The 13,797-nt window shown below is 40.3% G+C and overlaps 1 protein-coding gene across 4 annotated transcripts in view; it reads right to left on the reverse strand.

Moving 5' to 3' along the window:
• Nucleotides 1-13,797, reverse strand: part of LOC143210520 (ras-related protein Rab-37) — a 138,172-nt gene that overhangs the window by 92,556 nt on the left and 31,819 nt on the right. For all 4 annotated transcript variants that reach the window (XM_076427428.1, XM_076427496.1, XM_076427446.1 and 1 more), the window contains one exon: nucleotides 380-490. In XM_076427428.1, coding sequence (XP_076283543.1) covers nucleotides 380-490 — 111 coding nt within the window. The remainder of the gene's footprint in view (nucleotides 1-379; nucleotides 491-13,797) is intronic.

The raw sequence follows: 13,797 nt of genomic DNA on the forward strand, positions 1-13,797 counted from the left end.
TGTTAACGATTGAAGAAAATCGAATTTTTTTATACGATTCAAAATTCAAATTTGTATAAATGTTTGAAAAGGCGAAAGACATTTTTGTGTGACACTGATTTTTATGCGTGCACGAGAAAAATTGGATTGTTTAAAACAAATCGATACACTGCTCCAAACCTGTTAAAACTATCGGGACAGAAATGGAATGTGAAAAATCAGCAGTCTAGTTACAAACTTTTGGACAGTTTTATACCGTGTTTGCGACGTATTTGTAAAGGTTAAACGTCAAACACGGATTCAGAGACTCTCGATCGCAACGCGGTATTAAAGGCTCGCGACGCTGGCTGTCTTTCGCCTAAACAAATGAATAAATATTGGACGTTGGGTTGGTACGTACCGTGAAGCCAATACCAACAGTGGCTGCGAAGTTTCCGTGCTGGAATCTCCCGGTATCGAACTGGACCAACAGCGATGTCTTGCCAACCCCGCTATCGCCGAGTAGAATCGTCTGCAAATAAAACACACATGTAGTTTGCTCGACGATACTCTGGTCGAATGAAAACCAATCTCTTCTAAATGCTATCGTTTGCCTAGTAAACGTTCATCCGAACTCGTCGATGGAACGCGATCAATTGTAATTGCCCCGCTATCGTCAATTCCATGGAGCGAAATAAACGTCTTTGTCACTCCATTCGGTACCAACTATTTTTCAGACACGTTTCCGATCTTTGAGAAGTATCGAGTACGTCAAAATTACCTCGAAATAACGAGAAGTCGTAACGAAAGTCATTTCGTTTTCTCAAGGGAAATTGGAAGCCAATTCTTTACTATTTAGAATAAGTTTTGTACGTTTTATCTATGTATTTTACACCTTGTGGATCTGTGAGAATGAGAAAGTTGGAATCAGTGTACGAGTTAACCACAAATAAAGCTTGATTTATCGCATAGCACTCTGCTGTAAATATGGAAAAATCTTGAGTTTATTAAGGGAAATGGGAAGCGAATTCTTTACTATTTAGAATAAGTTTTATAACATTTTGTTCTATGATCTTTTGCGATTTCTCAGGCAATTTAAGGGGGTAGACTCGTTCCCAGGATTGCAAGGATTCGGGATTCGCCTTCTTATTTCTCGATAATGCGAAAAGCGCTAGATAAAAGATCAATCTAGGCCCCAATCGCCCTCAAAAGTCCTATTTTTACGTTTACGAGACGTAATTTGTATTATTCGGCAGTATGTAGTTGTCGCAGCTTTATGAAAAGCTGTAAGCAGGTGTATGCTTCCGAATAATGCAAATTACAGTGGAACTTCGGTATACGTCTGTTTGGGAGTACGTCCAATTCGGAATACGTCCGGTTCGGACGTGACTTTTGCTCGGTATACGACTTCTGTTCGGTATACGACATATGTACATTTTTTGTGTGAATGTTGCGTCATTTTTAAATAATTATCTCGGAGGAAAAATTGAATTAATAATCAAGTATATTCGGAGTTGATGTATTATTACTGATATTGACTTATTATTACTGATAGACTGATCGTATAAGTAAGGATCAGTAATGGAATTACTGATGAGGTGATGAGAAAGAAAATGATCAGTCCATCGAGTGTTTCTTTTTGTATTTTAGCATTAAGCAGAGTTTAAATTTAAAAATCTATAATAAAATCTCATTTTTTACTTGTTTGTTTAAACAGTATTTAAAGTATTTTACAACCCCATTAATGTAGGTATAATATCAATAGGAGTTCTTTTTTTTACATGAGAACGAATTAATCATTTTTACAAACATCAGGAACGGATTAAAGTATATATACCAAGGTTCCACTGTACGCTAAATAATTAAAGTAAGTAAATAAACAGAGGGGAGCACGGTTAATTAGATTTGACTATTACAAGGAGTAAAAGGTGGCGGCAGGTTCAAACAGGTAAATCATCTCGTCAGTAGCGAGACGATGAAAGCCTGTTCCTCGGTATATTGTAGGTTCATTTAATGTTGAAAAATCGCCAAGCCACAAGATTGCACTTATTATTATGATTGTTGTCTCCTGGGGTTTCCTTGGAGGATGCAGGTACTTCGATCTCTCCCGTTAGCCATCGAGCTGTGTGGTCCCATAAAAGCTGCGGTCGGCAGCCAACTTTGTTGCCGGGGCCTCGCCTTTTCCCGATAGTAACACCTGTAGCCGGTAATAATCGTTTGACCTGGCCACGCGGCGGATTATTACATTACGGGCCTGCGATGGCACCTGCTTCGCCACAGGTAGATGGCTGTTGGACGGCCGATTGGAGGCGTGTGCTACGTGAAAGGTACGCGGTTAATTGTCATTATCGGTGGGATGAGTTACTATCAGGCACAGAAATGACTTTCGCCTTGCGTCTTCCGTGAACAACCGAGACACGCGTCACTCAAACCTCCGCTGAGGATAATTTATTTGACCCTATGCACCCGCAGCCATTCTAACCTTTACTATGTCTGACACCTTCGCGTTACTCGAGAAGTAATTACTGAGATTAAGCGCGTTCCTCGTCTGACTGATTCTTCGGTGATTTATCAAGCACGGAACAATTTGGTAAATTGCTGTGTGACACTGTGCTATTTATTAGGTTGTCTATGCCACATGTGATCATAATTATGAAAGTGGTTTAAGTGATACAGTCAAACCTGTTTTTGTGCGGTCTTTTCCTATGCGATTTTTTTTATGCGTTATACATATGAATATCAGATTACAAATCAGCAGGATATCTCGGAAGACGTCGTCGTTATCAAAAAAGTGTTCCCACAAAAGTTTTTTGGTATGACGGGCTACATTACGTAGTATTAATTGTTTTCTTGTGGGTGGAGTGGTGGAGCTCATTCCAAGGTCACCTTGATTTTTTTAAATGAAATGTCCTATTTTTTATACCATGGATCGATAGAGTATCAAATTCTGAGTATAAAAGTGTTGACCAACATATGTCCTAAACCTAATAGTTAACGGGCTATTATCGAAACAATTTTCTTTCTTCTTTGGATAATATCTCGTTAAGGATTAGATTTAGGACATATGAAGGGAATTTTGATACTCTATCGATTTATGGTATAATCTATTTTTAAAAAATAGGTTGTGTGTGTGATCTTCAGATCTCCACCACTCCACCCACAAGAAAACAGTTAATACTACGTAATGTAGCTCGTCATACCAAACAACTTTTGTAGGAACGCTTTTTTGATAACGACAACGTCTTTCGAGGTATCCTGCTAATCTCATTTCAGTATATGTATTGAATTTTGTACATTTTGAAAATTTCTCCATGTTTAAAATGAGAAATTAAAATTTTTTCAAATGTTTCCATGTGTAATTTAATTATTTATTTTGTTTGGAAAACACTTTATCGCTATTTCGTAAAGCTTCGACATATTTTCTAATAAGCGAGACTTTTTTTACGCGGTCCCTCACCACCGCTTAAAAAATTTTCTTTAATGTGTTGTGAAAAATTATGTGTTATAGCTATTTATGAAGTTTGTGAATATTTTATTTGTGCGGTTTTTTTTCTGCGGTCCCTATCTACCGCACAAAAACAGGTTTGACTGTATATTTCTTGTTCCGAGATATTTAAAGGATTACATTTGAAAAAATTAGAATTTTCTTAGTCTTTATTAATGAATGTTGTGCGAATCTCGTATGAAAATGTTGATTTAAAGGTTTGAATTGACTGGGATCATTTCTTTTCAATTTTCACTTTGACCACTTTCATAATTATGGGCACACATGCACGTTTAGTATTGTTACATAATACGATCGATCGTTTGCTTTCTTAAAATAATTAAAATTACTACTTATAAAAGAATGTAAAATACGGAATAAGAATTTCTTTAAGTTTATTCATAGTCGGGTCACTCTCCATTTGCACTTTTCATAGATCGTGAAAGAAAGGTTTGGAACCACCGACACGTTCGTAAAATGTAGAACTGTGTGCAGCAAATGCACCGGAAGTGGTCGATAAATCCACAATCTGTCGATCAAATTAACGACCACAGCAGATGTACAGCTGAGAATTTATTTCGAGGATGTTTGATCTGCGTGAAAGAGTGTAATTTGAAGTAATTTGAAGAACACGACAGATAACGTTCCCTTAAACGAAAATCGAATGTACTGTCCGATTAGCGTCGATAACTCAACCGTACCGAAAGGAAGTACTCACTTTGTAGCACTGTTCTGTATTTATCCGGACGAAATCTTGATTTATCGATTGATCGAGGGGACTGGACATTTTGCCCTTACGGTTTAAATCGACCGCAGCGTGGCTCCCAAAGGTGGTTAAATTACACAGCTTGAATTGGACACCAGCTGCGACATCTTCACACAGGTGCATTACAAGAAACTCGGTCATTGTTTCTACCTGTGAGTAAACTCCGGAGAAAGGAAAACAATAGTCGATTCAATCTTTTACTTTTCCTCTTGCCGTTTGTTCTTCCCTTTTCTCTTTCGAGATGGTGTGATATTGTTCGAAATCTACTACATGGATCAACTCGATGCAAATTTTTACCCCAGTTGAAAAATTTTGTGCACACACGAAGTATGATAATTACGTTGATCAATTTTTTCTCGATCCTACTAATGAAGATGTTCATAATTATTTTAATCAAATTTAACTTAAAATTTCGCTTCTAACGCCTTGTTTTATGAAAAAAAAATAAACATTGTATTTCACAGTGGGAACAGTAATCGTCTTACCAGCGAACACATTTGCTTCCATCGTTTCCGCATACCGCACTTCTCAGGAAACATCGGCGCTAACTGTTCAGTTCTCTAATAAAATGTGCAACCATACAATCTTATTGCGCGATAAAACGTGTCTTCGTAGCTTACTGTCGGCTAACTATGCACACTTGCAACGCAACACGAATATCCCTTCGGAAAAATATAGAAGGAATCTCGTTATTCGAATACTTCTGTTCACTAATTCTCCCAATAAAGTCATTAAGCGGCAAGCCAACAATGTCTATAGGAATCTCGAAGCGGCTATACGGATAGCTCTACTGATGCAATAAACTTGAACAAGAGGATTAACATCCCCAACGATCCTTTCACAAAGAATTCCCAAAAGTTGATCCCCAATTCTTCCTCGAAAAAAACGGTCGAAATTCTGGTTGAACACGATCGGGATCGGTAAAATCAACCGCAGGACAATGATCCCGAGATAATCGGAGTCGAATTCAATTTGCACCGCCCTTGTTGAGTCCGGCACGACGTAAAGGTGAACGGAAGGGGTAAAAAAACGGAACGGAAGCGGCCGAATGCGGAATCACTCCGCGCGGCCGTCTCTGTCCATAAACCAGCGGCTCGTAAAAGTAACAGAATTAGTCGACCAGGACTTTTATTACCGTCCCATAAATTTCCATCCATCGGCGGGCCCGAAATTATCCGTCTTGTCGCTTCCTCGCCTTTCTCTTTTCCGCGCGAGCTGCGAGATTACTGTTCTGACACCTGTGATACCGTTCGCGGTTCACAGGCCGGACGGAGTTTACCGTTTGACCCGAGGCACGGACCAAATTAATACATTACACGGTGTTGCTTCCACCTGCGCGGACCCCGGGATACCCGCAGCTGGGTTCGAATTCGGTGCCGTGTAATTTAGTCACCTCTCGATCGTCCGTCCCGCTTCATTTCCGTCCCGAGACCCGATCGCAGGATCCTCCGTTCCGTCGGAAATAAATCGCGCTTGTACGACAGTTTCTCATTCCGTATTTCCCCCAAGCTGCTCAAGATATGATGTTGTCATCACAAATCCCACCCAGAGTTGTCAGATTACGTCTCACTGCTCTATTCTTCCCCTTCTACGACGCTATTCCCCCACACTTCCGTCGCGGCCCGGTCACGTGACGCCTCTCTCTCTCTCTCTCTCTCTCTCTCTCTCTCTCTCTCTCTCTCTCTCTCTCTCTCTCTCTCTCTCTCTCTCTCTCTCTCTCTCTCTCTCTCTCTATCGTGCACTTATGTAGACCACATATTAGGTGTACAAATAAGTTCGGTACCTTTACATACAGGGTGTCCCAAAATTCGTGAACTTCCCGAAAGGGGGTGGTTCCTGAGACCATTTCAAGCGACATTTTCCTTTGCAAAAATGTTATCCGCGGCTTTGTTTAGGAGTTATTAACGAAAAACACGGACCAACCAGAGCGCGACTTAGACGCGAGTTGCCACAGTCGGGCCGGCGCGCCAACTGTCTATTGGCGCTCTGATTGGTCCGTGTTTTTCGTTAATGACTCCTAAACAAAGTCGCGGATAACATTTTTGCAAAGGAAAATGTCGCTTGAAGTGGTCTCAGGAACCACCCCCTTTCGAGATGTTCACGAATTTTGGGACACCCTGTATATTCAATTGTGCTTGCATTTCAAATTAAAATTTTCTCCCGCCGCTTTGCTGTTTCAAAGCATCAATTACTGCTGAACTATGTCACCCGTACTAAATAAGTCACCCGTTGATTTATACGGGAATTGTGCTAGTTGAAATTCTAAACATGATTTCAGTAGAAATGATTGAATAAATATCTTTATTGGAGCACATGCTGCAATAAGAATCGTGCAAAGTCTAAATAAATTAAATCTTGTCATTATTTTTATAAAGCAACACACATACCAATCACATTCAATGATCTGCAGGTTTAGTGTTAATTAATTTGAACGAATTAATTTGTACACCTAATAAATGAATCGTGTTTAGTCCCCCGTTAATAAAAGGTAACGTGAGTAGAGTACGAGAGTGGCAGGAGAATTCTCAGGTGAGGAGTATTGTCTTGCAGGTGGAAAGGTCCTAAACGGACGTCGGTCTCTCGTGTTCGATTTATCCGCTCTCCAGTTTCGTTAGCGGTTACAGCCAAGGGAAAAGGCAAGATCGAGCTGATTTTTTCCGCAAGTCAAGCCGCTGGAACGTCGGCTAGAAACTGCGCAAACCTTAAGCGGCTGTGCATTTGGCGGGTTCGTGCAGTCGCATACAAATTGAGTTAGCGGCGTCGTGGTAATGGAGGCAAACGAGAAATACGGGCGTACGAGCCGACGAAACTGTATCCGAGGGAAGGAACGAGCAGATTCTGTTCTAGTCGATCAGAGAGATTTTCGATAATGTTCTCTTACTGCTCGATGGAACTTTGTTAAACTTCGATTCGCGTCCAGCGACCCCTCAACCTCGACGATTCATCTAATTGTTTCTTCATTAACCCTCAGAAGACGAACGATTTTGACTGTTGCACCATAGCAATGTTTTGCTCCTCTTAAATACTTGTTCACCAATCTTTTAAACATATTATTCAAGATATTTTAGACAGTTGTACTCGATTAAACAGATTAAATATATTTTATTTAATTACCGACTTGAATACTGACATTTTCGAATATCTCAAAAAAGCCACGTCCCTAACAGATTTTGTTTAAAATCGTTGTCACAAGTTTAACTCGTCATTTAACACGCTAAAGGATTAATAAATAAAACGTGGCTCTCGCAAAAATCTTTCAGCCGATCCATTAAAATAAATCAGGATTTTAAACTTCGAGTCAATTATCCCTGAAAAAACATATTTGATTAATCCTCAAATTTCTGAATTTGATCGTTGCTTTCGATTCTCCTAGAAAATTGTCTTTTAAAATTGTTCAACTTCAGAAGCGATTTCATTTCGCTTCCAAAAGGTAGCCGAGTGGACCGAAAAGTTTTTCAAGAGTGGCCGCTGTTTATGCGAAAAGATTTTCCAGGTTCGACAGCGAGATGGGCGCGCCGCGCCGGGTCGCAAGTGATGTCCGTAAAAATGGCAACGTCACCGTGCTCCTTTTTGCAACAGGCATTTCACCCGGCGCGCTGCCCGATCGAAAGGTTGACTCGCCTTTTATCGTGAATCCGAACAACTGACTGGACAAGCTCGAATGGAGGATTCAAGCCGCGTTTTTCGCGTGCGCGACCGATTGGTATTCCAACCGTCTACTCCCCGAACAGGGAATTGTAAATTGATAAACGCTCGGCTGCGTTTCACGATAAAGAAGAAGGGATCGTCCTCCTAGTTCATTTTTTACCCGAAATCTTCGGCTATCGATTCTTCTTGCATGGCTTCGGCCCTCCAAAAATAAAAAATTTAATAAATATCTTAATAAATACAATCTCTATTTCTGCGATAACAGATCAGCAAACTGCGGATGTTTACGAAATTTTCCATTTTTATAGACAAATTTTCAGAATGCGGCATGACATAAAATTCTATTTTTAATGGGAACAGCGTTTGTAGATCCAAAACAAATAAAAATCTTACCAAATTCTATCGAATTTGATATTCTAGCATTTCTTTTTTAATTTTCATAAGCTAGAAATGCATAAAGATCCGCATTCTGATGATCAGAAATAGGGACATTGACCTTAGCTTTTGAATGCAAATTTTAGTGGCGAAGGTCGCTTTTATCAGCGGCACGCGCGCCGAGCGTTCGATTTTTGTCGTCGAGGAGTCGATTAATTAAATTTCGTTCACGAATCAATCGGTCCATCCAGCGACCTCAGATCCATAATACATAAAGAGCGCCAAGGGATTTGCAATTCCGAATGAAGAGAATCCGAAGTTAGTTCGCCACGGTAATGGACGAAGAAACACGGCCTTCGGGTAATAATTTCATTCGACTATCGGGCCCGGCAAAAAGGGAGTCAAGGGGGTTGGATCCTTCTTATTGTTCGGCCGTAATTGAGTTTTTCAGTAATATATTCTGGAAGCGTTCGATCCTCTACGGTACCTCATTACAAAACTTCTCCGTACCCTAAATTTTTCATAACGAATTAACATCGTGAAAATAGAGTACCATACTCTCCGACGTTTCTTTCCCTATCTATAGAAGACTGGCTTCCAACCTGAACCTGCCTTATAATTCATAGTTCATTAATACTGTCTGTGACACTGCAAACATTTAACCCTCATCCATCTTATCATCAATTGGGCTAAATAAAATCAATCTTGTCATCCTTATAAGGGAACATGTATCTTTTCAGGCTCGGTAGGTTTACTGTTAAAAGAATAAAAGTCACGAAGTTTCGGGGAAAAATTGCTTGCAAATAAGAGAACAGTATAACTTATTTCGGGAAGACTGTGTCAAAATTGAAACGAGGTACGGATGCGGTTAAAAAGCTGGTTGATTCAGGATAGTTTTCAGATACAGATCTTTATGCACTTATGAGAATTAAATTATTGAAGAAAGAGAGAAACTTCTGAATCTTGTGTCTTTCAATTAAAATGTAATTGCTTGGAGTTCTCTCTCCAAATTGAGCGATCTAAAGCTATGTCCACACTGAAGTAACATCGAGCGACTTTTGCAAAGTAGACGCGGTATCATGTAAAAAATGCTTCAGTGTGAACGTAGCTTATTAGTTCATTTATTTTTGTGGGGTAGTGCAGATTCGAAGTTGTCTGAAATTGTGCAAGCTCTCATCTGATAATTCAGTGTTCATTTCATCCTGAGTAATGTAACTTTGAAGCTGTTTGAAAATGTGCGAGCTGTTAGGAGAGCCTGTAAAGAATTACAGGACAGTGGCAATGACATAACCGAGTGGAAGGGCCGATGGAGGAATTCATCGGCGAGAGTCGATCGCGTCGACGACGTCACGACTCGAGAAGTCGAAAGTCGCCGGTAAAATTTACGGCCGGCCGATGCCGCCGCGGTGGAACGCGCATGTATACGACGGGCCCGCGACGCGACGTGACAATGCCGGACGTGCACTTATACGGGCTGCATTATAATTTGCATTGTGCGCCGCGCGCCATGTGCGTGCACGCGCGCACGAAAACGCACGAGATATCGCGTTACACGCGCCTTTCCGGAGAATACACGGTTCTGCCCTACGTGTGCGTCGAATTCGGAACATGTGCGTCACGGGAACGGGGAAACGTCCGAACCGAACTCTGTTCAGTGATTCTCAACACCTTATAAATATTTTATTTGTAACAAACATCGACTCTGGTGTCGACACTCGGTCACCCGACTACCCATCAAGTCATAATCAATTTCTCACGTATCCTCGGAAGATGAAATACATACTAAAATAAAATCACAACCATTATTCCGAGCCTACCTGTCAGATCATGAATAATGCGATTTGTTTTGTTAAAAAAAAGTTTTAGAACCTAATATATTTTCCTTCATTGTCTTTGTATTTCATCCCTGAAAAATCTGAAAATTTCCGGAACAGACACGGTAGACTGTCACATAACAAGATCAAAACCACTTTTTGAAGAGACTTCATGCATGTATTTCATGTGTCGGTACCTGGATATCCACTTTCAATTTCTTTTTACCACGCTTAGCACGAATCCAGTTCACTGATTGATAGGTAATATTTTTCCCCAAAATGTTAAGCAATTAGTTCAATATTTCTTCCGTTATAAAATTAATGTCGGAATAGATAGAAAAATCTAATATAAATTTAAATAAAATCATGACATTAGTGACTATAAAAATAAAAGCGTGGAGCACTGAACTATATTGACGTAATCTTTGTGGGCGCTCCACTCTTCCATTTTTATAGTCACTAACGTCATGATTCTATTTAAATTTGTAATAAATTTTGCTATCTATTCCGACACTAATTTTATAACAGAAGAAATTTTGAACTAATTGCTTAAAATGTTGGGGTAAAATATTATTAATCATTTAACTGGATTCGGTATTTTATGGAGAACCAGGAAAAAAATTATTTTCTCCTTTTTAGTGCGTTTTAATATAATCGTGGTTTTAAAATGTTCTTTTTTATATATTTTAAAACTACTTTTCTGTGGACAAACAGCATACTACCGTTGACTTTCACGTTCTTGCATGATCAGAGAATTAATTTACATTTGCGGCATAAAAAACTATGAATTGCAACGTCAGTGTCTTATCGACATAAGGGTTGAAAAGGCTGTATACACTGTCACGGAAGATGCATGTACATATAGCCTCTGTAAAGACTTTGTTGATTTGTCTCTGCAAGCATCTCTGGACTTTGCGAACCAGCTGACATTATTTGGTGCATTCGGGGATGAAAAAATGGCAAAATAACGCCGGAGAAAGGCTCTCGGTGAAATTAATGACGATTGCGCGATAGTATAGTACGAAAATGTTTCATCCATTTTCGTTCCCCCTTATGTATAAGGAGCCGGCTTTGGCTTTATGGAGTCCGATACACTCCGATAGAGCCGCATAAATAAAGGTTCGCTGGTTCCGAGGCAGAATAAATCCGCACGCAGGAAAGTGGTCCTCACTTTCACCGTGGCTTTAAATCAGTCCGCGTCCGCGCGCGTTAATTTGCATGATGCGTGAATGGAAGTGTGTACTTTGGTTTGATTTATCGTCACGGTTTAGCCGTAAGTTGGTCCGCACACGATTTAATACCGACGCTCGCCGATCCTTATCTCTCCACGGGAATCGCTTCTCTTAATCGTCGGCTCCGCGCTTTTTATCACTTTACGCTAATGACAGTCTTCCCGGTGCATCGAATCTCCATTGGAAAATCCTGTGTCGCTGCTTCTCAACCCTCCATCGTAAATATCCCATTCGAATCATTCGTCGAACTCGATCGGATTTTATCTGATTACTAGACTGTAGATTTTATGTTAGGTTGGAGAGAAAGTTTTGTCGTATTTTAAGGAGAACATTTGAGTCAATTTATAAAAATATATGTTTAATATTATTCAAAGATATAATTTCCATTATTTGTCACAACTTGTTGCCATCACTCACTAGCAACATTTGTTTTTAATGTACAAGCAAAACTACCTGCTTATTTAAAATACGATGGAACTTTCCCTCCAACCTAATACATTTACGACGGAGATAAAAGGGCGAAGTTTAAAAGAATTAATTATTAAAATGATTACAACCTGTGTAGTAACGAGTCAGATCAATTATTTTTATGTCGTCGGCACAGGCAATTTTTATTTTCCATAAAACTCCGCAGCCAGGTGATCACAGATTGATTTACATACGAGGAAACTTTGGACTTCGACGTAAGGGTTGAAGAGAACTGGAGCTTGCGGAGTGTTTAAGCTTCCGTAAAACAGTCTGCGAGGACCTGTCCGCGAAAAGGAATCCGTGATGTCGCGCACAAGGGTGGAATTCGTGGAACAAAGATGTTCGGAAGGGGAGAACCGAAGCGTGAAAGAGAGAAAAAGAAAGGGAGAGAGAGAGAGAAATAGAGAGGGAGCGATGGTCTCGTGCGACAGCTGAGGACAGAGATCGTGTCGGAAGGAGAGGAAGAGAAGGGAGGGCAGTGAATTAAGTTTCTCCGCCCCTGAGGCCGACACATTCGCCGGTGCTCGTCACGACCACCCCCTGGGGGTCCTGCGAATCTTTCAATGGAAATTGTGCGTGAAGGGGACACGCCGCCTCGAGCCTCGCCTAAATCATATAGAAATTAAACGTATCAGCCTCCCTGGCTCATTGATTTTGAAAACAGGGTGGGTCCCACCCCCCCGCGCATACTTCCTCGTCGCTCTCATTTTTCGCGGAGATTCTCCTTTCGCGGGACTCATGAATTATGGAAGCGAATGCATTGCGCTGGAACGATAGGGATGCGAATCGTTGTTTCAGGAGTTGTTTTGAAAAATATTGCGGAAAATATTCAATGAGATTGAATATTAAAAATGAACGTTCGAGCTGTAAGTGAAAATATACAGTATGCTTTTTCTATCGAAGAATTGAATACGGTTCAGTACATTCTTTAACGAGTATTTCTAATTTCATTTTCCGTCGTGGCTTTTATTTGCGGAACGTTCGCTTCGCTTTCATCTTTTCTAATTTGCTTCGCGGGTTCGTTAAAAGTAGTTTATAGGAGCTTCTACACGAAAACGAACTAAAAGCAAATGCATGTCTTCGTGGTTCAATTTCTGAAAGGAGAAAGGGATGCTCCGATTTTACCGAAGCTTTTAGATACATTCTTCAGGTATACGAACATATTTTCATCTACTTTTGACAGTCGACGTAGTTCGTGTTTCTCTTCTGTTCGTTCACTTACGTTTCAATCGTAAAATGAATTTTCATATTTACTTTCGAATCATATTACAACGCTGCATTCCATTTAGCGACGTAAGTTACACTCCCATCGATATTTTTTTTTATTTGGTAGCTTATGGTGAACTCCTCATAGGGGGTTGTGAAGCCCCTAAGCTCACGTTCCTTACAATTCTCTAGGTTTAGTGTTGAATCCTTAATTTTCGAAGTCACGTCAGTTTCTTTACAGTTACGGTAATTAAAAACGTCTTTATCCCGAAAAATGTCGTAGTTTTTTGTATAGCTACATTAATTTTAATGCTTAAATATCGATTACAAACGAATCAAATTTTATATCATCTAAAAAGAAAGGCGTAACATTCATATTTGTTGGACATTGTTGAAATCTTCATCACGAGTCTGACTCGTTAAAATACTACAAAGGGATTAATCGTGAAACTCGGAGAGCCAAGAAATTTTGCAAGCAGATTATCAGGATCAGGAATAAAAGTTTGTACTTCTAAACAATGGAAGCTTGTTCTGAAGAACTGGTTGGGTTTTTTTTTAGCATTGGGTGTACTTCTACTGGCCTCTTTATTCCGAAAGCAATTCCGTCGTCCAGGCGGTGGCTTAATTAGATCGAAAGTAGGTATCTGCTGGTGCAACAGGATCGTATGAAGGATCGCGCATGTGATTTGAAGGGATGCGAACGCGCAAACAGTATGCATCGAGGAACAGCTTAATCATATTCCGATGCTAGCGCCATCCGGCTTACGCATTGTGGCCTGGGAGCAATTGTGTGCTCTTAATCCGCCTACGCGGCCTCGCTTCGAGCGGCGACGCTTCACCTCTCCA

Source organism: Lasioglossum baleicum, chromosome 1, assembly GCF_051020765.1.
Source record: "Lasioglossum baleicum chromosome 1, iyLasBale1, whole genome shotgun sequence".
In the NCBI taxonomy this organism is placed as follows: domain Eukaryota; kingdom Metazoa; phylum Arthropoda; class Insecta; order Hymenoptera; family Halictidae; genus Lasioglossum; species Lasioglossum baleicum.